This window comes from Ranitomeya imitator, chromosome 1, assembly GCF_032444005.1.
Source record: "Ranitomeya imitator isolate aRanImi1 chromosome 1, aRanImi1.pri, whole genome shotgun sequence".
NCBI lineage: Eukaryota > Metazoa > Chordata > Amphibia > Anura > Dendrobatidae > Ranitomeya > Ranitomeya imitator.
In genome coordinates, this window is record NC_091282.1 from 931,124,050 (window position 1) to 931,146,953 (window position 22,904).

A 22,904-nucleotide genomic window follows, 5' to 3' on the forward strand; every position below is an offset into this window, starting at 1 on the left:
GGCTATGGTGGGTCTCATACTTTATACAGGAGACTATGTGGGGCTCATCTGGAAATAGAGAAGCTATGTGGGGTCTCACACTGTTTATAGGAGGCCCATATTTTATATAGAGGCTATATAATGTATGTAGAGAGCTATGTGGAGACTCGTACTGTATATAGGAGGCAATGTGGAGGTTCAGGCTATATAGAGGGGCTGTGTGGGCTCTTACAGTGTATAGAGGGCTATATGTGCTCATGCAGTATATAGGGGCTGTGTGCGGACTCATACTGTGTATATAGGGGATGTCACCATAATTAATTCTGCTTAATATTAAGGGATACAATTAATATTTATGTAATATAATTATAATGAATATGTTTATTATTGAGCAAAACTAATTTCAGCCTATTGGTTCTGCCTCCACAACAGACACGGACTCTCATGTGGCCCCTCGGGAAAATAAATTGCCAATCTCTAGCCATTGTTAGCTCCTTTGCCAACTCCAGACACTGGACTCCCACTTAATGTCTCTTATTATTCATTTAACATCATTCCTGGATACTCACTGGCCTATCCATTCCTGTACTGGCCATAACCGCCTTTTTGTGACCATAATGCCCTACTCTATATGCTCCCCTTTTGATAAATGTCATGCCTTGTAACATATGTGTCTTTAAATAAAATGACCTGTCAGTTTCCAATCCCAGAGAATACTGAGAAAAGCAGCTGAAGTGTATTCTAGTGGTATAGCCGGGAGCTCACACATCACAGGTGCAGGATTAGCCCCAGTGCGGAGTGTGGCTTGTCCTTAGTAGATGTCCCTTCACTTCTGTTCATCCTCACATGACTCCTGTTATAACGCTTTTATAAAGATTAGCGTTCTGGAAACAGTATTGATTGCACTGTGTCCGACAGTGAATGTCATGTGCCAAGAGGTTTGGGATATTCATTGAAACCTGATCTGAAAAAAATGTATATCCAACGTGGTAGTGTTTCACACAGTAAAGAACTGAAACATCTAAACGTTTAAAAACCATCCAGAAATTCCCGGACGGTCCATGAAAATTGGTCACTTTTTTGCCCTGTCCGAAAAAAAAAAGTTTTTCTTTGAGGCTGCAGATTATTTTGACTGTATTTATCATCATTTTATAGTTTACAGTGCATGCAGTTAATTGCATACGTATGGGCTGTAGACGTGTGTAAATATAATCTTAATGATTTATTATGGTCTCACAATGTGTCCATAAAAATATTGTCTGTCCGTGTTTTTTTTTTATAAACTTTTCTGAACTAAATAAAAAGTCAAGTTGACGACACTGTTTGTAGTTATTAATAGAGTCACAGAAATATTGTCTGTTAGCGTCAGATATCTGAATTCACAAACCAGTAGTGGTCTTACATTATTAAAACATAATTAAAATTCAACAGATATTAGATATTGTGATCAGGGGCAGACATACAATTGGAGCAACATGTGCAGTTGTGGAGAGGTCCAAGAGGTAAGGTGGCCCACTTCTACCTCCGGTGCTGGTGGCATTGTGCATTGTGATGAATTATTGGGCTGGAAAGAGCGCTTCTTGCTCAGGATCCCCCTTCTGTCTGTCTGTGTCCACTCCTGATTATGATCAATATGTAATACCCATTATCTACAAATATCAGAGCAAAACGCTAGGCACTAAAAAAATAAAGTTCAGATTCTGTCAGGTAACTCATTGTGACGGCTTAATGGGAAAGTTTCTAACTGTTTTTTATCTATGACTTTTCTTTACCTCCTCTCAGCTGATTAATGGCCACACACCAAAGTTGTATGTGTGAGGAAACAAAGTGCCTAGAAAAGCCAAACGGTGCAAGATTTTTAATGAAACCGGATGGCAAAAATGAATTTTTGTCCAAAATACGTCACATATATTTCATTAAAGAAAAAAAAAAAGTGCCTACAAACATTATGACCTAGGGTATATGTAGCAAGTGTATATTACAGATGGAAAGAAATGGCAGTACAATGGTTAACATCGTTTTCCGAGGGAGCAAAGTTAATATACCACTCATTCAGTATGAGCAAATGCAGCAAGGTTTACAAACACAGAAAGGCTTTTAGTTTGGGAGAGCGTTTACCGTGAATCGTGCCAATCCTTTTTGTGGTCAGAATTGATTGCTGTTGTCCCACAAGTGCAATTAATTTCAGAGTGAAGTGGAGAAGCCTTGACTACGAGAGAAACATAAAGAGGATTTATCACATATTTCTTGTAGTACTGCAACAAATCAAAATACGGCAGAGCTGTATTAACATATGCTGGGCGACAGCTAACACGATTCCAAGACTGTATAAATTGTAATAAAAGCGCAGTTTCTAGTTTATTGCTGTCCTACTGTCTTCAGCAGTGTTCTCATCACAAGGATCTAGATTGTAAAGCATCTTCATTTTAAAAATTGGATGGCAAAACGGAAGTGTGCTGGAAGCTCACTGACTGCTGTACGGAAGGACTGCTGTAAATTGATATTTGGTGGCGCAGAACCACAACTATCACCATTGTTTTTACATTCTGCAGTTATGATGCCCTGGCACAGAGAAAATATTTGGTCTGTAAGGAATGAGTTTATAACATTCATACCATCCTACACATCCAAGGGTAAAATTTTTAGTTCGTTAGACACTGCCTTGAGGGGTGCTTATTTTCTTACCATCTTTTCTTTAATGTTGTCAAGTAGCCAATTGTTAGCATTTCTCCATTTATGTTGTGTTAAAGCAACTTAGCTTAGTAAAATGTTTAAGTCCTCTTCTCCGTCCTAATTCTGCCTACAAAGTACGTCCTGACGCTAAGGTCTCTTTTCCACTTGCGAGAAACATGTCCGTGTCTCGCATATGAAAACCAAGCTCTGGCGCCGGCACTTGGGAGTGGAGCGTGCGGCTCCATGTGTTGCTATGCGGCCGCACGCTTCGCTCTGGAGTGCCGTTGCCAGAGCTTGGTTTTCACATGCAAGACTCGGACGTTTTTCTCGCAAATGGAAAAGAGCCCTAACATAATCTTTCACTGCAAGAGCCTCAGTATTCAGTAGTGAACACTGTGCACTTGCTCACATACCAAGGAGAAATTAATGGGGCTGCGGCTTTTAAAATACTACTGCCAGCCCAAGGACTGCAGTCTCTGGGAATCTGCCAAGGGGTCAGATAAAAGGTAATTGAGGGCCATAAGCAGCCCATGAGCCTTAGATTCCCCAACCCCTGGTTTGGACAGTAGACAGATGAATGAGCAGGACTTTCTCTCCAAGGTCTACAGTTGTGTGATAAAGTGTTTGACCCTTCCTGATTTTCTATTTTTTTGCATGTTTGTCACACTTAAATGTTTCACATCACTAAAAAAAATTAAAGTTTTGAAATTAAGGTCTTTATTATTAAGGGAAAAAAGAAATCCAAACCTACAGGGCCCTGTGTAAAAAAAAAAAAAAGTGATTGCCCCTTCCCTAAAGCATAAATTAACTGTGTTTGATCACATCTTTGGGAAGCTGAGTTCAAATTTCAAAGCCACACCCAGGCCTGATTACTGCCACACCTGTTCTCACTGAGGAAATCACTTAAATAGAACCTGCCTGACAAAGTGAAGTAGATCAAAATATCCTCAAAAGCTAGACATCATGACACGATCCAAAGAAATTCTGGAACAAATGAGAAACAGTCATTGAGATCTATCCATTTGGAAAACGTAATAAATAGGGTTGATCGAATAGCTTCAGATAAGTGCTTATCCGAATAGCTTTAGCGCTTACCAAATAGCTGCATTGGTATTCTGGATACCAGGAGCGCTCCCGATGTGTAACAGCTAAATGTGTCGCGGCTGTGTGACAGTCACAACACAGGCATGGAGTGCCTGTTTGTTGGACTATTCGGTAAGTGCTATAGCTATTCGGATAAGCACTTGGCCAAAGTTATTCGATCAACCCTAGTTATAAAGCCATTTCTAAAGCTTTGGGACTCCAGCAAACCACAGTGAGAGCCGTTATCCACAAATGGCGAAAACATGGAACAGTGGTTGTGGCGAAAACAAGGAACAGTGGTGAACCTTCCCAGGAGTGGCCCGGCCGATCAAAATTACCCCAAGAGCGCAGTGACAACTCATTCAAGAGATCACAAAAGACCTCACAACAACATCCAAAGAACTGCAGGCCTCACGATTCAGTTAAGGTCAGTGTTCATGACTTGCTGTGGTAAATGGAACCACAAATTCTGCTGTCCACCAAAAAATCATGATGAAGAATGTCCAGCCATCTGTTCATGACCTCAAGCTGAAGCGCACTTAGATTATGCATCAGGACCATGATACAAAAACCCAGCAAGTCCACCTTTGAATGACTTAAGAAAAACAAAATTAAGACTTTGTAGTGGGTCTAGTCAAAGACCTTTAATGTGATTGAGATGCTGTGGTATCACCTTAAAAAGGCGGTTCATGCTCAGAAACTCTCCAATGTGGCTGAATTACAGCAATCCTACACAGATGAGTGGGCCTAAATTGCTCCAGAGCGTTGTAAAACACTCATTGCAAGTTATCGCAAAACGCTTGTTATTAGGTTTAGGGGGCAATTGCTTTTTCACACAGGCCCTGTAGGTGTGGATTCTTTTTCCCTTAATAATAAAGACCTTCATTTAAAAGCTGCAGTTTGTTTTTACTTGTGTTATCTTTGTCTAATATTTAAATTTGTTTGGTGATCTGAAACATTTACGGTAAGTGTGAGAAACATGGAAAAGAATAGGAAATCAGGAAGGGGCAAACACTTTTTCACACAACTGTATTACCTCCGTAAGGTACCTGGATAAAGTCAGAATTTGGGAGATAAATCCAGACATAATTGGCCTATTTTTAGCCGGGCAGGCTTTCTCACCTCACACACTGGGATGATTATCACTAAAATGTTTTCACACACACTTGTTTCAAAGCTCAGATGTGTCTGTAAAGGTCAGATATCAAAGTGAAGCCGTGAAGAGCTTCAGATTACCGAGCTGCTTGTTCCATCCAGTCAGACTGTTGTTCGCTTGTCTGGATCTGCCGTGCATATTTGGAACATCGTTCTAGTCGTCTGTCGCTTCATTTCTTTTGTTTGTGTTGTAGGTGAGGTTTTCCCTTATCACCTTTTACCTCGCTGAATAAATTCTATGAAAACTTTAAGGGGGGCATCTGGTGTTTGGTTTGTGATTATTAATGTTTACCAGGCAGATCCTTTTTCTATGCCCATGTTTTATTCATTTCGATTGGGCACAAAGTGGTCACAAGAAAAACGATAACCAAGTTTATTCAATGGAAACACAATACTGTAAGTAAATCTGATGTAATGCTATGCACAGATTGCGATCAAAAGACTGCTAGTGAACATCTCGAATAGAGTATAAAGAAATCAATGTCTCAGTCGAAATGAAACATATTTATCTCTTTATTTACAGGATTAGACATATTCTCATAACTATTCAAAATCATAAATCCTGTTTTATTCAGTAGATAGAATATTTATTGTACACACGGAAAGAAAAAAAAAATCTGTTAGGAAGAATAGCAGCCTTACCATAAGTGACCATGTATGATATTGCTTTGTCAGGCTTTGTAAGCATAAAGGTGTACTGACCTCTAAGAGCATTGGGGCAATTCATCAGATCTATTTTGCCAGATATCTGATGAAAAAAAATCTTTGAACAGTTCCATTTTTTTGCGAAACGCAAGGTTGATCCCAAAAAAATATGACTTCTGATGGTTTCACGTCATTCTTGCCCCAAATCTAACAAAGTAGTCAGAGCTTGGGCGGGATGGCGGAGTGACGACCACAACTTGTCAAATTTGTGACAAGCGGTGGCACTTGCAACACCACAAATCTTACTCCAGATGGAACTGGAGTAAGATTTGTGCCGAGCCAAGAGCATCCGCTCCAAAAACGTGGTGGGACAATTGCCGATCTTGATAACTGATCCCCAAACTTTCTAAAAGAGAATGCCTCTGAACATGTAGGGCCCAATTTATGAAAGCTTTCATGTCAGAATTCTGGCATAAAGGTACCCCGAGTTGCGCCCAAATTTTCAGACTTTTTCTGTTTTCACACCATTTTCTCCCAGCACCATTAGCAAAGCATTTTTTTTTTGCCATTGATTTACATTGTACTGTAAATCACTTGCGGATCTGCAGCTTTTCTGCTCGGAAAAAAACGCTACGGATCCGCAGGAAATCTGCATTGTGTTCACATAGCCTAATTCGCTGACTACCATGAGGGCAACCTGCTGGACTTGTGCAAAGACTGAACAATTTTGAAGGAAAAAGAAACCTAGAAACGTGACATTCTTGAAAGAGATCTTGAGATGACCAGAATGTGGTGTCTGAAGAGAGGGCATTACAGCTAAAAAATTGTGTTGTCTAGTTTGTATTTTTCAATGTTTTTTAATAAATTGATGTACAATATCTGATGCAGTGACAAATATCAAAAATGCCCTTAAAAGCATCATATTTCAAATCCATTCTGATTGGCTAGGACTTTTTACTTCCCATTTTACTATTGTGTGAGTAAAACTAAATCATCCTAAGTCATATTGCACGACTCGTTTAAAGGGTTGATTGTGACTTGTAGGATCGCTACTTCCAACAGGTGGCGCTATAGAGTTTAAGTCCTCTTTTTCTCAGAAGAGGCAATTTGCAGATTATATTTCCCAGAGGAGCATTGCACGGCGAATAAGCCTCCTTACCTTGACAAGCCAGAGATGGTATGTCACTCTCCATAAGGAGAAATGATACCCCTTAGACCCTAAAACTAAATGGTAATTTTAATTTTTAGGTGCTTACACTTTTTATCCTCAAGTTTAAAGAGGTTGTCCAGTACTTTAAGTACTTATTCTTTAGGATGGGGCATCAATGTCTGATAGGTGGGGGTGTGACACCGGGCACCTCCACCAATCAGCTATTCTTGGTATCGCCGACTGCCAGAAGTGTTCAGTTACGGAGCTGCTCCATCTACCAATAGTCGCCACGGACAGGTACTGCACATCTGTGCCCTATGCAAATCAATAGGAGGCGAATATACAGTACCCGGCCATGGCCATAATCAGTACACGAAGAAGCTCTGTAACTGAGCACTTCCAGCAGCCACTGGTACTGAGAATAGCTAATCAACAGGGGTGTTGGGTGTCACACTGTCTCCGATCAGACGTCAAGGACCTATCCTAAGGATTGTTCATCAGCGTTAAAGTAGTGGACAACCTCTTTAACATTTATAGCTGGTGTGAATGTAAAGCTCCTCATCCACAATGGAGATTCTAACAGGGCCCCCACCTATAATGTGCCATTGATGTTACTGGTGCCTTCGTATATGGCAGGCATCTATAGGACCTAGATACAAACCATGTGCCATATATAAGACCATATACCTATATAAGACCAAAGTAAGTACATATAGGGCACTTCCAGATAACAGCAAAGAAACCCAAATACAAATAGTTTGGAAGGTGAAATCATTCTGACAGATTCCAATTAAAATAGGAAAGCAAAGACAAAACAAGACAGAACTTCTTAGTATTCATCTTTGGCATCACATAGAAATTCTTCCTCAAGTTTCCCACATTTCTCTGATGCCTTTTGATGGTGAAGGCTACTGTACCTTACTGAAGAGACACTTTGCACTTCTGACTTCCCACAAATCTAATAAGAAACAAATGTCCTCAATGATACCCAGTGCACTATTAGATGTCTTTTTATTAGATGCACTATTTTTTTCCCAATTGTCTCATTTCCGATATGTCTGCTAGACACGAGACTGTGATCTATCACTTCTCTTCCCAAAAGCTGGCGGAGAGATTTCATCCAAAGCCCGTAATGTCATAAGAAAACACAGACCTATGGTTTTCAGTCCATATTACTATTAATGTTGTTATTTTACTGTGCCACCCTATGAGCCAGATGTCTGAAAATCTCTGGCTGGAACTTATTGAAAAAGTTCATTCTCTATCCATGAATAACAATGTTGTATCATTACAAAACCAGCTTTGTGACTGCTTGCTGAAAGAGAACTTATTCTAAGAGGGTATGTTCCACTGACCCAGAAACACAACATCTGTTCCTGTTCATTTATACAGGCCACATTTCAAGAGTATCACAAACCAGTGTTAATTCTTTTTATGCAAAGACAGACATGAACACCCTCTATTTAAAAAAAGAAAAAGAGTTTTCGTGGTTTACGGCTCATGTTTTTACTGAAGCTACTGGTTAAGCGTAATATATGGCTGGAATAATGGCTATGTTATAATGACAAGGAGACAATGAACTAGGGCTGATTACTTTACAGTTATGAGAATGAGTAACACATCAGGCTGAAGTCATGCAATCCAATGGATGGTTGGTGGTGGGTTTACTGCAGACTTTAACATGTTACACCCACTTAAAGTCTAAGTGACTCTGTTAATTGTTTTATGGCTTCCTCTTCACACTTACATTTCCTTTTCACAATTATTGTATGTTCCCCATGTGTTCTGAAATGTACAGCAAATTATGTTTTCTGCTTTCTCCTCAATTTACAAGAGCCTTAGTGTATCACCCCCTATTTTAATTCAACAGGCTATAATAGTTGTCAATAGCACATTTACAAAAGTTATGGCTGTCCTCCCAATGCTCGTTCACGAACAGATATTCCTAATAGCCCTCTTATGCACATGCAAGCTCAGTTTGGCCAAATGTGTTGTTAATAGGGAGAGGGTAGTAAACCCCTCTATACACATGATGAAAGTCGGCTTTACCGACCAAATTCAACATCTGATGTGTATGATTACATGGGTACTCTCCCCTGATGCCGGGGTAAAAATATAAGGCAGTTGAAATTTGAACACCCAATATTTTTAATTTTAGGAGAGATGAGCCTCTGTCACATGCTTCTGCAACTGTCTTTTTCCTCTTTACCCATTGAAAACAAATGAATGCTTGACCCTATGCTACATTATGTAATAGAGTTGTTTTATCATTTAGATGAATAGTAGCATGTAGGCATTTGTCAAATAGGAATGTATCATGAGAACTTCTTTATTCATTCGTAGGATAGTTTCCCTGGAACAGGGCCATTATTAGATGCAGATTTGAGGAGATAAAAAACTTATTTCATTATTAAATAATGTGGCTTTCATTTTTTAACATCGGTTCCTCAGGTGAATAAGTGCGGTAGGATCGCATGCAGTGAAACTAAAGGACCACTCCTTAAAATCTGTGCAGGTCCTAAGTGGGAAATCAAAGAACACCAAAAATTGAGGTCTTTCCATGCCCCGTTAGGCCCTTCCGTAGGTAGACCACTGCATGTCCCCGAGTGTCCTTTTCATGATGTGAATGCTATGTCACAACTGTTCAAATGCTTTTTGTGTTCATTGATGGGACTAGTCTACAGCAGGTGGAAGTCACACCAGTTGTGTTGAAATTCTTCAGCTGTCAAGAATGTTTTGTAATTCAAAGCTGTGTCCTCTCAGCTATCCATTAATAAGCTCATTAGTGTCTTCACAGAGCTTCAGCATGTTTAAGTATTAGATTGTGACACCATTATTCTACATTCTTGTTATTAGATATTCGTCGGTGCCCTTTTATTTACGCATTATTATATCCATTGGATCGTGGGTGTTCCTTTAACCCCTTTCTGCCAGCTGACGGAATAGTACGTCAGCTGGCAGATCCCCTGCTTTGAGGTGGGCTCCGGCGGTGAGCCCACCTCAAAGCCGCGACGTGTCAGCTGTTTTGTACAGCTGACATGTGCGCGCAATGAGCGCGAGCGGAATCGCGATCCGCCCGCGCTCATTAACTAGTTAAATGCCGCCGTCAAGCGCTGACAGCGGCATTTAACTAGCGCTCCCGGCCGCGCGACCGGGAGTGCTCGCACTGCTGACCCCCGTCACATGATCGGGGGTCAGCAGTGCATCGCCATAACAACCAGAGGTCTCCTTGAGACCTCTATGGTTGTTGATGGCCGATTGCTTTGAGCGCCACCCTGTGGTCGGCGTTCAAAGCAACCCTGCATTTCTGCTACATAGAGGTGATCTGTGCTTCACCTCTATGTAGCAGAGCCGATCGAGCTATGCATGCTTCTAGCCTCCCATGGAGGCTATTGAAGCATGCTAAAATTAAAAAAAAAAAGTGATTAAAAATATAAAAAAAATATAAAATATATAAAAGTTCAAATCACCCCCCTTTCGCCCCAATCAAAATAAAACAATTAAAAAAAAATCAAACATACACATATTTGGTATCGCCGCGTTCGGAATCGCCCGATCTATCAATAAAAACAAAGGATTAACCTGACCGCTAAATGACGTAGCGAGAAAAAAAATCAAAACGCCAAAATTGCGTTTTTTTGGTCGCCGCGACATTGCATTAAAATGCAATAACGGGCGATCAAAAGAACGTATCTACACCAAAATGGTATCATTAAAAACGCCAGCTCGGCACGCAAAAAATAAGCCCTCACCTGACCCCAGATCACGAAAATTAGAGACGCTACGGGTATCGGAAAATCGCGCAATTTTTTTTAATTGTTTTTTTAGCAAAATTTGGAAATTTTTTTCACCACTTAGATAAAAAATAACCTAGATATGTTTGGTGTCTATGAACTCGTAATGACCTGGAGAATCAAAATGGCAGGTTAGTTTTAGCATTTAGTGAACCTAGCAAAAAAGCCAAACAAAAAACAAGTGTGAGATTGCACTTTTTTTGCAATTTCATCACACTTGGAATATTTTTCCCGTTTTCTGTTACATGGCATGGTAAAATCAATGGTATCGTTCAAAAGTACATCTCGTCCCGCAAAAAATAAGCCCTCACATGGCCATATTCACGGAAAAATAAAAAAGTTATGGCTCTGGGAAGGAGGGGAGCAAAAAACGAAAATGAAAAAGCGGAAAAAGCTCCGGGGGTGAAGGGGTTAATATTATCATTTATTCTACTGCTGCTAACAGTGAACTAGTGAATGTGTTGCTGCACGTCTCTGAAGATTTATAGTGTTGGACATTCATCTGGTAATCTTTAGAAGCTTGCTGCTTTCTTCATGGAAATCCAAAGTTTAACCTACTGTGAAATTATTCGCTTTCTTTTTGGGATATTTAAATATGTCCAGAGCCTGGCCTTATGCCCAGATCATATAATTTATCCATTTCCCTTTCAGCAAATCTTCTTGATAATATGCTCCTGAGGAGCTCAGCAAAGCTCAACATGGACAGCAGGAAGGAGGACACGGAGAGCACGGCACCTGCCCCACCACAGAAGATGCTGTCATGTTACTGTCATCACCATTGCCCGGAGGACTCATTCAACAATACCTGCTGGTTGGTACACATGACACCGCATGGAACACCGCCATTAATTTTCATTATGCATGTGCTCATTATATAAAGCGGGCATTCTTTTTAAGTTCCTTTCTATAAAACAGTAGGACATTGCCATTGCTCACCAAAAACTGAAGGAACTCGGGATATATAATTTTTCAGTTAAATAACAGATATTTAAATGTTTGATTATTTACATAGTAACTAACCATACACTAAATAATATTTATTAATAAAAATGATGAATAATAATAGTGATATTATTGATAGTTGATCATAATGACAATTATTGTGTTAAGTAAGGAAAATATCCACTTGTAAAATCTTTTATAGTGGTACAGTGCATCTATAGAAGACTTACAGCAATCTGTAAAATATCATTTAGCGATGTATCCTTCTGCATCCCACTGCTTGTCTTTACAGTGGGATGTGTCCTAGTCTTAAAGGATTATTCCCAAAAAATCAAGTTATCCTCATTTATTTGGATAGGGGATACTATATTAGGTTACTTTATGATCATTGGTGGTTTCTACCACTTGGACTCCCAGCAGTCCTGAGCTCTGTGGCTTTAGATCCCCTAGAATAGGGCTCTGCAGTCCTTTCTTGAGTTTAGCAGAGGACATGCATGGATTTCACTCCGTTTATTGCCTTTCAAACTGTTAAATGCAGTGCTCAACTAATCCCAATGAAAACAAATGGGCTAATTTGTATTTTTGGGAATAACCTGATAAAGTTATGTGAACACGGACAAATAGACAGCATTAACCTAGCTGCTTTGATGAAGATGGTGGCGGTGGGACCTTATGCAGCTGCACAAGTTGCACTTACAATAAGTGTCTACTTGCACACTGATTTTATATTTCCAATTATTTATAAATTACCAGATTAACAAATGATATTGTCAGGTTGACAATTTTGTACTGCAATGCACATAACCAAGAGTATCCGATAGGAAGAGATAGTACATAGATTACCATCATAAGAATTACTGACTTGGACAAAGATGATGCCACATGTATTGACTCGTTTAATAAAAGTTGAATAGTATAGTAGACTATGCTATTTTGTCTGGTTAAAAAGACAAACACATCCGCAAAGAAGGTAAAACAGAATCCAAAGTTTCATATTTTTGTTTGCCTTAATAAAAAACATAGTTTGAAAAACCGTCCGGGAAGCATTGAGATAGACATGAGTAGTTCCATGCCTCCCTCTACTTTTCCCTGCACTGCTGAAAGTGATTACAGGTGTCTTCTTAGCTACTGACATGGGGAGACCTTAAATTAATTGAAGCATAGGGTAGAGAAGCTGTCTGTAGGCAACACTGGAATAATCATGTCTCAGACTTGAACATACCTGACTGCAATTGTGCAGCCAGACTGCAAATCAGGTTGTCCATGGTTTGGACTGAAAGAATCAAGTGATCAATTTTCTTTAATAATGAATTGAATGCCCCTTTATGAGGTGCAAACTAAGCACATTTCTTACAATGAAGTAGTAAGACTGGGTTCACACAGCGTTTGCCGGTAAGTGGCTCAGTTTGGACTTACCTCTGAGACCCTGCAAAACAAGATTCCGGCGTATGGAGCCATTGCTTATAATGATGCAGTAGGAGTCACAATGTGCTCTGTTGTGTGTCATTTACAACTGTATACATCTGTTGGAGGTGGGCAGCAAGACGTAGTCGGACATCAACCCCAACGGAGCTACTGAACGTAATGACAAATGCTATTTGAACCCAACCTAATATGTTTTGTATGTACAGCCCAATCTCTAATTGTAATATATTTGGCTGTAGGAGGTGATCCTATTTTTTCTACTGCATATTACCTGGTCTTTCATCACTTAATTAACGATCCCGTTATTATCAGTCATCTTTTAATGGAGTTGTAAATCAGGTTGAATGCAGCCAATGTTAGTGCTCATCATGGAACGGGCCGTGTTGGTATTGTAACTTCAGTTGCCTTAGAAAAGCAGAGTTTCAATACTCTGGGATATCAGCCAAGTCTGGCTTTAGTCTGTCTCTAGTGATCTGTGCCATGTGGAAACCTACCCTAATACCAAATAGAAAATTCTCACAGTGTTTTACAGGGTGTTAACATCATTATTAATGGAGAAAACTTGAAAGATTGTTTCGAATAGGATTATTGTTGGATATAAAAATATAGACAGAGAGAAAAAGTGATGTATCTTTTTTAGAAACGGCAAAGTGAATTCTCAAGCCATGCATCTATGCCAGAAGGTAGAGTATGCCCATATCCCCTTCTTCTGACTCTGCTGCATGTAAATCACTGTATACATGCTGTATGTACTACTGGTGGCACCATGCAGAAACAGTGCACTTATGTAAACTTCATACTCTTTTATTATTGCATTTATTGGAATTTCAAGATATACAGTGGGAAAAATAAGTATTTGATGCACTGCCGATTTTGCAAGTTTTCCCACCTACAAAGAATGGAAAGGTCTGTAATTTTTTATCGTAGGTACACTGCAACTGTGAGAGACAGAATCTTAAAAACAAAAAAATCCAGAAAATCACATTTTATTATTTTTACATCATTAATTTGCATTTTAGTGCATGAAATAAGTATTTGATACAATAGAAAAACAGAGGTCAGGAGTTTCCTGTAGCCCTTTACAAAGTTTGCACACAATGCAGCAGGTATTTTGGCCCACTCCTCCATACAGATCTTCTCCAGATGTTTCAGGTATTGGGGCTGTGAAAGGGCAGCATTGAGTATCAGCTTCCTCCAAAGATTTTCTTTTGGGTTCAGGTCTAGAGACTGGCTAGGCCACCCAAGGGCCGTTAAATGCTTCTTACTGAGCCACTACTTAGTTGTCCTGGCTATGTCTTTTGGGTCAATGTCATGCAGAAAGACCCAGTAATGACCCATCTTCAATGCTCTTACTGACGGAAGACATTTGCTGGCCAAAATCTCGCGATGCATGACCCCATCCATCCTTCCTTTAATATGGTACAGTAATTATGTCCCCTTTTCAGAAAAGCAACCTCAAATTATGATGTTTCCCCCATCATGCTTCATGGTTGGGACTTTGTTCTTGGAGTTGTACTCGTCATCATTCCTCTTCAAGCACGGCGAGTGGAGTAGATACCATATAGTTCTATTTTAGGCTTATCCGACAACATGACCTTCTCCCATGCCTCTTCTGGATCATCTAGATGGTAATTGGTGAACTTCAAAAGGGCGTGAACATGTGCTAGCTTGAGCAGGGCGAACTGGTGTGCCCTGCAGGATTTTAATCCACAACTGCATAGTGTATTACTAACAGTAATGTTTGATACTGTCGTCCCAGCTCTCTTCAGGTCATTGAAAATGTCCTCCCGTGTAGTTCTGGGCTGATTCCTGACTTTTCTCAGAATCATCCTTACCCCGGGAGGTGAGATCTTGCATGGAGCCCCAGACCGAGGAAGATTGACAGTCATCTTGTGTTTCCACCATTTTCTATTAGCTGTTGTTTCCTTCTCACCAAGCTACTGGCCTATTGTCTTGTAGCCCATTCCAGCCTTGTGCAGGTCTCCAATTTTGTCCCTGGTGTCCTTAGACAGCTATTTGGTCTTGGCCATGGTGGATAGGTTGTAGTGTGATTTATTGAGTGTTTGGACAGGTGTCTTCTATACTGGTAACACGTTCAAACAGGTGCAATTAATACAGGTAATGAGTCAAGAGTAGGAGTGCTTCTTAAAGAAAAACTAGTAGGTCAGTGAGAGTCACAATTCTTGCTGGTTGGCAGGTGACCAAATACATATTTCTTTAAATAAAATGTATAAAAATTATACAATGTATTTTGTTTGTTATTTCTAGATTCTGTCTCTCACAGTTAAAGTGTAACTATAAAATTGCAGACCTCTCCATTCTTTGTAGGTGGGAAAACTTGCAAAATCGTCAGAGTATCAAATAGTTATTGTCCCCACTGTATTAAAGATATTTTTTAAAAGAAAAGCTAGAGAGAAGCAGTTATTATCATTGCCAGATAACATTGCCATGTTCTTCAGGGTCAGTTCTGCACTTGCTTAACACTTACAAGCCTCTTAGGCCCCGATTCGTTTAAACTTGCTTTTTCTAGGCCAGTCTTAAAGGGCCACTGTCACCCCCTCCAGCCGTTCTAAACTAAAAGAGCGACCTTGTGCAGCAGTAATGCTGCATTCTAACAATGTGGCTCTTTTAGTTTTTTGTTCATGTATTCCCAAAAAAAAGCGCTTTGAAATTTATCCAAAATACCTCTTTTTGTCCATGGAGGCGGGTCCTCACTCCCCAGCTTGAACCGGTACTCTGCCGTCACTCCAATCTTCAGGGGCTTTCGGCGCCGCCCCCTCCGCGCTGTTTTTGCTTCAAAACCTGCGCCTGCGCTGTGTACAACTGTGTGGGGCAGGCGCAGTAAGCTCTGGCCGTCAGAGTACCTTTTCAAGCTGGGGAGTGAGGACCCACCTCCATGGACAAAGACAGGTATTTTGGATAAATTTCAAAGCGCTTTATTTTGGGAATACATGAACAAAAAACTAAAAGAGCCACCTTGTTAGAATGCAGCATTACTGCTGCACAAGGTGGCTCTTTTAGTTTATAACGGCTGGAGGAGGGTGACAGTGGCCCTTTAATGTAGTAATGTCTGGAATAAGATGCTCCAAACTTATTAGAAGTCTGTGCTTCTGAGTTTGGCTACCACTACCAGAAATGTATGGCAATCAGGGACTGGAGTACATTTTTTGTCAAAATTTGCAACACTTTTGTGGTAAATTATGATGTATTTTATTGATTGTGCTTGGCTATGCCCCATCCAGCCCAAACTCTTCCCACTTTTCTAAAAGTTAGCAGAGCTGGTTGGAACTGGCATAAAAATGCCAAAGGTTGTTGAATTATTGCGTACCTTTTAAGTTGCACAAAAACTTTACAGGATTTCAAGCGGTTGTACATCATCCTGATGAAATCTTCTAGATGAAAGGAGGCCTTAGGGCCTTGGTCCCCGATTCATCAGAGCTTTTCAACTGAAAAAGTTGTGAAAAAGCTTTGAAAAGATACAAAGTTTGGCGCAACTTTGAGTCATTAAAATTTTTTGCAACTTTTGCCATTTTAATACCAGTTTCTCCCCGCTTCACCAAAATAGGTGGATCTGGGGCATGGCAGGGCCATGATGTTACAGCTTTGCTAATTCATGATAAGTTGTGGCATTTCGTATGCCAGAAATCTCACTCCAGTCTCTAACTGGAGTAAAATTTTTGGCATGCGGCATGAAGTCGTGTGCCACTTGCTTCAGATTAATGAAGAGGCGTGTGAGAAAAACACTGGACTTGATGAATGGGTGCCGTAGACTTTACCTTTTCTGCAGTTTCAGTTCTTAGGAAGTTTCATGCTTAATATATGTAATGTGGCAGTCTTGGTAAAATGGACTTCCTAACATAACATTTTATGAGAGCTGGGTCGAGCTACTCTAAAACACCTTTTGGCCATATGTCAATAATCCATGACAATGCAATGTCACATCCGGCACTCCTCTAATAGGACAATGAATGTACGCCTACAGTACTAGAGACATTATTTGTCATCACGTGTTGCCTCATTGTATACATGTTTCCCGATAGTTTCCAGCAATGGTATGGGATGTGTTAATGAATCCACTTTCCCTAGTTTGTTAGATGACTATAAAATGGTCGTTTAATGTGATTCGTTTTCTGGCAGTGTAACACAACCGGGGTGCTAGATTGGATAAACTGGACTACTCATTTATCTACCTGTGTTGTGGTAAGGCAGATGCTGTCACATCTGTGGTAATGTCCTTAATTCAAAGGTGAAGAAAGACTTATTTTAAGCTTCAAATGTTTTATGGGTCTGTTTCAGAGACTTTTCTTCACCACAGGTGTAATCTGTCTCTGCCACCTCAATGGGAAATGCATGCCTTGCCAAATTAATTTGCCTGTGACGTAATTCAGTCAGTGGATCACTGCTGGGGAAAACTTTTTCAGAGGCTGTTAAACAGATAGATAGATATATAAAGGAATATTGGGGACAAGGTTATAGAGCGCTTAAAAGAATAAAAATAACTTGTCTTATTTCTTCCTTGGACATGTAAAGCACAATACACTATATAAAAAGACACACATGCATGTTTTTCTCAATATCTGACATGAAATCAGAATAAACCTTTCCCGTTTTAGTCAATTAGGATTACCATAATTATTAATATTAGCCAAATGCCAGAATAATGAGAGAGATAATGTTTTAAGGCATTTTTATTGTTTACTGCAAACTTACATACATTTCATTAGTATTTGGTACCATTGCCCTTAAACTGAATGACTTGGGTTAAACGTTGGGGATATCCTTCCACAAGCTTCTCACAATAGTTGGTCGGAATTTGGGCCCAATCCTCCTGATAAGACTGGTGTCACTAATCCAGATATGTAGGTCGCCTTGCTCGCACCTGCCTTTTCAGCTTTGCCCATAAATTTTAAATAGGATTGAAATCAAGGCTTTGTGATGGCCACTCCAAAACATTGACTTTGTTATCCTTAAGCCACTTTTTACCATTTTGGCAGTATGCTTCAGGTCATTGTCCATTTGGATGACCCATTTCCGCCCAAGCTTTAACTTCTTGGTTCATGTCTTCAGATTTTGCTTCAGTAATGCCGCATAATCTTCTTTTCTCATGATGCCATTTATTTTGTGAAATGCCCTAGTCCCTCTTGCAGCAAAACAACCCTACAACATCTTCACAAGGTCTTTTTATTTTTGTCCTTGAGTTGATATGCACATGATGGACCAAAGCACATTCATCTCTGAGACACAGAACCCACCTCCTTCCTGAGCAGTATGATGGCTGGACATTCCCAAATTGTTTGTACTTGTGTATAATTGTTTGTACAGATCAATGAGGCACCTTCAGGTATCTTGAAATTGTACCCAAGGATGAGCCAGACTTGTGCAAGTCCACAGTTCTCTTCCTGATATCTTGGCTGATTTCTTTCCCATTGACTTTCCCATGATGCTACACAAAAACGCAGTGTGTTTAAGGTGTGCATTAAAATACATCCGAAGCTTCCAAACACATAACATCATCATATGGGCAGTCCAGAGTTGTTTAAAGGTATAGTAATCTTAGTGTATGTAAACTTTTGATTTTGCAGTAAGTAATAAAAATGAATTTAAAAATTTTTTTCTCTCTCTCTCATTATTCTTGCATTTGGCAAATATGAATAATTATGGTAATCTTAAATAACCTAATAACCATGTCTGATGTTGAGAAAAACCTGCATATGTGTCTTTTTATACAGTGTTTGTAAACTTCTGGTTTCAACTGTACATTCATCTTTATTAGATACTTAATACCACACTGCAGTTGTTATAGAGGAACATGTCCATTTTGTTTAAGGGTTCACTCACACGTGCGTATAAATTGGACCAAAGTTATTCAATGAGGCAGTGAAAATATACATTTTTTTTCTCAACTGTATTTGGCATGAGAAAAAAAATGACAGCATGCTGCGCTTTCATGCCAAAATCTGAAAATGCGAGAGAAAAAACGCACTTCTGTAGCACACGAATCTGTACAGGAAACTGCTGAATAAAAAATATGGATTGTATTCTTTTATAGAATCATTTTCAGTTTCCTATGTTACAGAATTGAAATGTAGAAGTAAAAGTCGGTTAATATAATGATGGTCCAAATGGCATACAATTTCCTTCTTGCATCCACCGGAATTTGGAGTGAAAGCGCAGCATGCCGCTATTATTTTCTCATGCCAAATACAGCTGTGAAAAAATAAGCAGATCTGCACTGGCTCATTGAATAACATTGGTCCGAGTGCAATCTGTTTTTATTATCAGATCACTAGTACGATTTATATGCTAGTATGAACAAACTCTTAAAAAAAGTGTACAACATTGTAGATGCGTTCACAATACATTCATAATGGCGCTATTGATCACATCATTCTAATTTTAAGGGCAAACACAAAAATCATCTCTCCTCACATGCCAATGTCAACAGTAGTTCTGCCTGCAGAAGGTTTTGCCCACAATTAGAACAACCAGGGTACCCCAATCTGTGCAATAAAAAGGAATAACCTTCAGTTTGTGAATTAACAAAAACTATTATTTTATGTTTCTAATTGGGTGAGGAAGAAGGTGCCATTTCGCATACAAAAAAAATTCCCCAAAACTAGTTCCTAGAGCCTCCTAGATTTAAATATTATGTTAAAGGATACAAAATTTTTAATTAGTTTATACAGAACTTTTCTGCATTTTTTGAGACATTATATACTCAACAATGGGCGAATACTTGAACACATTTTATATTGGTAGACTTAGCACAACTCTAGCATTTCTGTTTTTATTGCTTCGCTGGAGAGGTGCTACTAATCTAAGTTTCTTGTCCCTAGTCTTTAACTAACCAGCCGCCATCTTCCGCTGTTCCCAGCGCTGCTTTGGTTCTGTGACACCATATTGTGATTGCAACTTCTGACTGACCGCAAGTCAGAGGTAACGGTCCCAAGCTCTCAGTGTACGTCTATGAGAGCCTCGTTTTGGTCTAGTTCTTTATCTTATAGACTTGCATTGAGTTGTGACTTCCAGGTCGCTCTAGCAGACAGCTATCTGTCAGGTCACAAACTTCTGGCTACCGATCAGAGCAATGCTGATGAAAACCATGTCTGGTTCCAGGAACATAGATTAGGAGCACCACTCCAGAGTGTATGGGAGTCTAAAATGTACACTATGGGGTATTTGGACAGATAATTGTTGGGGAAGTTAAGGATCCTGCATGTCCGATAACGGATGACCGATCCTTTTGTTCTCCAGGTATAAGCTGCTGTCACAGGAGTATACCAGCGGCTCTTTCAAGAGAACACAGGAGCGCTCAGCAGGGTGAGCACTCCTGTGTATGGGAGAGGCAGGTGAGAGAGTTACTCCCAAAACAATGAGCTGAACCATCTAAAATGTTCTGGCAGTTTTATATTTTCTAATGACAGATTAATTCTCGTTGAGCCATATGACTCTGAAATTGCTCGTCACCACTAAACTAGACAGATCACTGGGCTGCACAGCAAGTGTTGGTGGGTTACCCCATTACATAAAGGGATTTCTTCAGTCTGTGGGAAATGACGCTTCATGTAGATATGTCATGAAACTACAGATAAGTTGACTAGGGTTTCCCTGCTCTGAAGAAGATATGTCTCACTCGTAAATGACAGAAGTGGGCACATGACTCCGTCTCACAGTATCACCCTCGATATTACCCTAATAAACCTCCCAGAATATTCTGTCAGCAGCCGAATGTTATCATACTTCAGCCATGCAGACTTTGAAGTGTGATAGCACAACCTGCCCTGAATCTACTTACACACATGCTAAGCATGCTTTCCAGCTGTAAGCTCCTGTAATGACCTGTAAAGTAGCTGATTTTACGATCTTTGTTTTCCAAGAAGCGTTGCCAGCAAATAAGCGAAGTCACATATGGAAACTCGGATCATTCCAATTCCATGTCACTGCTAAAAGAGGCAACTACAGGTTGCGTCTTGACAGCTGACATTTATTGTTACCCTGTTGGGCACATTGACTTTTAGATCCCAGGCAGTGACCATCTGTTTGTTGTATGCTAACAGGTGAGACAGTAAACAGCTGAGATCATAGGGAATCGGTGCGGAAATTCTGCCAAGACCACCAAAGAGGGCTGTGTTCAGATATAAAACGTACACAGAACTGGTAGTACTGGATACTTGCATTATGTCAGAAGTTAAGAAATATGCGATGGTTGCCTGGCCAAGATAAACTGGTGTAACAATTTTTGTTTTTTATCTACTGTAGGTGTAACCCATCAATCCAAATTGTTTAACACCATTAAATAGTCAATGGTTTAATGAATTGTTTGTAGTTAAGCTGTGTTTTGTATCTATCTAAATAAAACCCCCAATACATATGAAAGCCCAGTGGGATACCTATAGAGATAGGAGTAGTCACAGCTGCATTTTTGGTTTCTTTCTATGGAGGGTCCCCAGGCCCTTTTACTACAAAGCATACAGAATGGTGGTCTAATGAATCAAAAGGGGATTTCTGGAAAAAAAATAAAGCACTGTTCTGTGACTTTCAATAGCAGAAATGATGAAGAGGTCAAGGATACAATACACACAATATATAACACAACCCCTGCAGGTACTTCAGGACAAAAAGAACAGTCAATAGGATGTAGAGAACAGTAAATCATTATAGTAGCTGGCTTTTTGTGGTTTATGTATCTATAGTTCCTTCTTAGTAGCAAAGTTAACTTCATGTATTAATTCTGAATTATTGATAAGTTAGTAACCATGATTGGATTTTTACAGGACGGATGGTTACTGTTTCACCATAATAGAAGAAGATGAATCTGGACTTCCTGTGATCACCTCTGGCTGTTTAGGATTAGAAGGTTCAGACTTTCAATGCAGAGTAAGTTGATGGCCGTGTACAATGGCCAGCACTGTTCTGTTTCCTGCTAAGACATCTTCTATAAGGCATTGTCTTGCCACCTGTAATACTTAAGTAAACAGATACCTTGCAACCAAATTGGCATCCTACAGTGTTCAACTACCCCTGAGTAGATATTGTTTCTCTTGCTCCTTATTAAAGGCTCATTTCCATATGATCTCTGTAGCACCAGTGATCAGATGACAAAGAGACGTTCTGTTGCACAGCTGCACATTGGTGATGGAAAGGTTTTTACACAATGGGGAGATCTGGGAACTTTGATTCAAACTCTTCTTGTAATGAGACAAGCAACACGTTTCTGGCCATTAGTATAAAAGAAGTTAATCATAGTAGGACATAATAAGGACATCTGTGCTCATGACATCCTGAGGAATGTGCTCATATAAGGCACCCAATTCAAAACTCACAATAAGCATCATGTGCACTTTTGACCTAATTGTATTTCAGCACAATTATTAATTCACTGGGTGATAGATTATGCTAAAAGTGTTCCTTTTGTGTTGTTTCCCACACCCTTGGTTGTATCATCCTTTAATTTTCCAGATGACTTATATTAAGGCATGACTGTCTATGTGTGGTCTTCAGAGGAATGCTCATTGCCTCATAAACATTACATTACAATATAGTAAAATCATAACCAACTGTTTTATATCTAGAGGCATGACACCCACAAGTGGACATCATAAAATCTTTCAATAAATTACAAAACTAACAACAATAAATTAGAAAACACACAACACTGTTGTAGGATGAAATTGGCTCCAATCAAGCTCTGTCCACAGGGTATGGCATGACGTTGCAAAATGGAGTGCTAGCCTTCCTTATTCAAAATCCCTTTTACCTTGTACAAATCTCCCACTTTACCAGAACCAAAGCAACCCCAGACCATCACATTACCTCCACCATGCTTGACAGATGGTGTCAGACACTCTTCCAGCATCTTTTCAGTTGTTCTGCGTCTCACAAATGTTCTTCTGTGTGATCCAAACACCTGAAACTTGGATTTGTCTGTCCATAACACTTTTTTCCAATCTTCCTCCGTCCAATGTCTGTGTTCTTTTGCCAATGTTATTCTTTTCCTTTTATTAGCCAGTCTCAGATATGGCTTTTTTTGCCACTCTGCCCTGAAGGCCGGCATCCCG

At 39.8% G+C, this 22,904-nt stretch overlaps 1 protein-coding gene across 15 annotated transcripts in view; it reads left to right on the top strand.

Moving 5' to 3' along the window:
• Window positions 1-22,904, top strand: part of BMPR1B (bone morphogenetic protein receptor type 1B) — an 899,743-nt gene that overhangs the window by 813,332 nt on the left and 63,507 nt on the right. For all 15 annotated transcript variants that reach the window (XM_069743592.1, XM_069743591.1, XM_069743595.1 and 12 more), the window contains 2 exons: window positions 11,131-11,290; window positions 21,621-21,723. In XM_069743592.1, coding sequence (XP_069599693.1) covers window positions 11,131-11,290; window positions 21,621-21,723 — 263 coding nt within the window. The remainder of the gene's footprint in view (window positions 1-11,130; window positions 11,291-21,620; window positions 21,724-22,904) is intronic.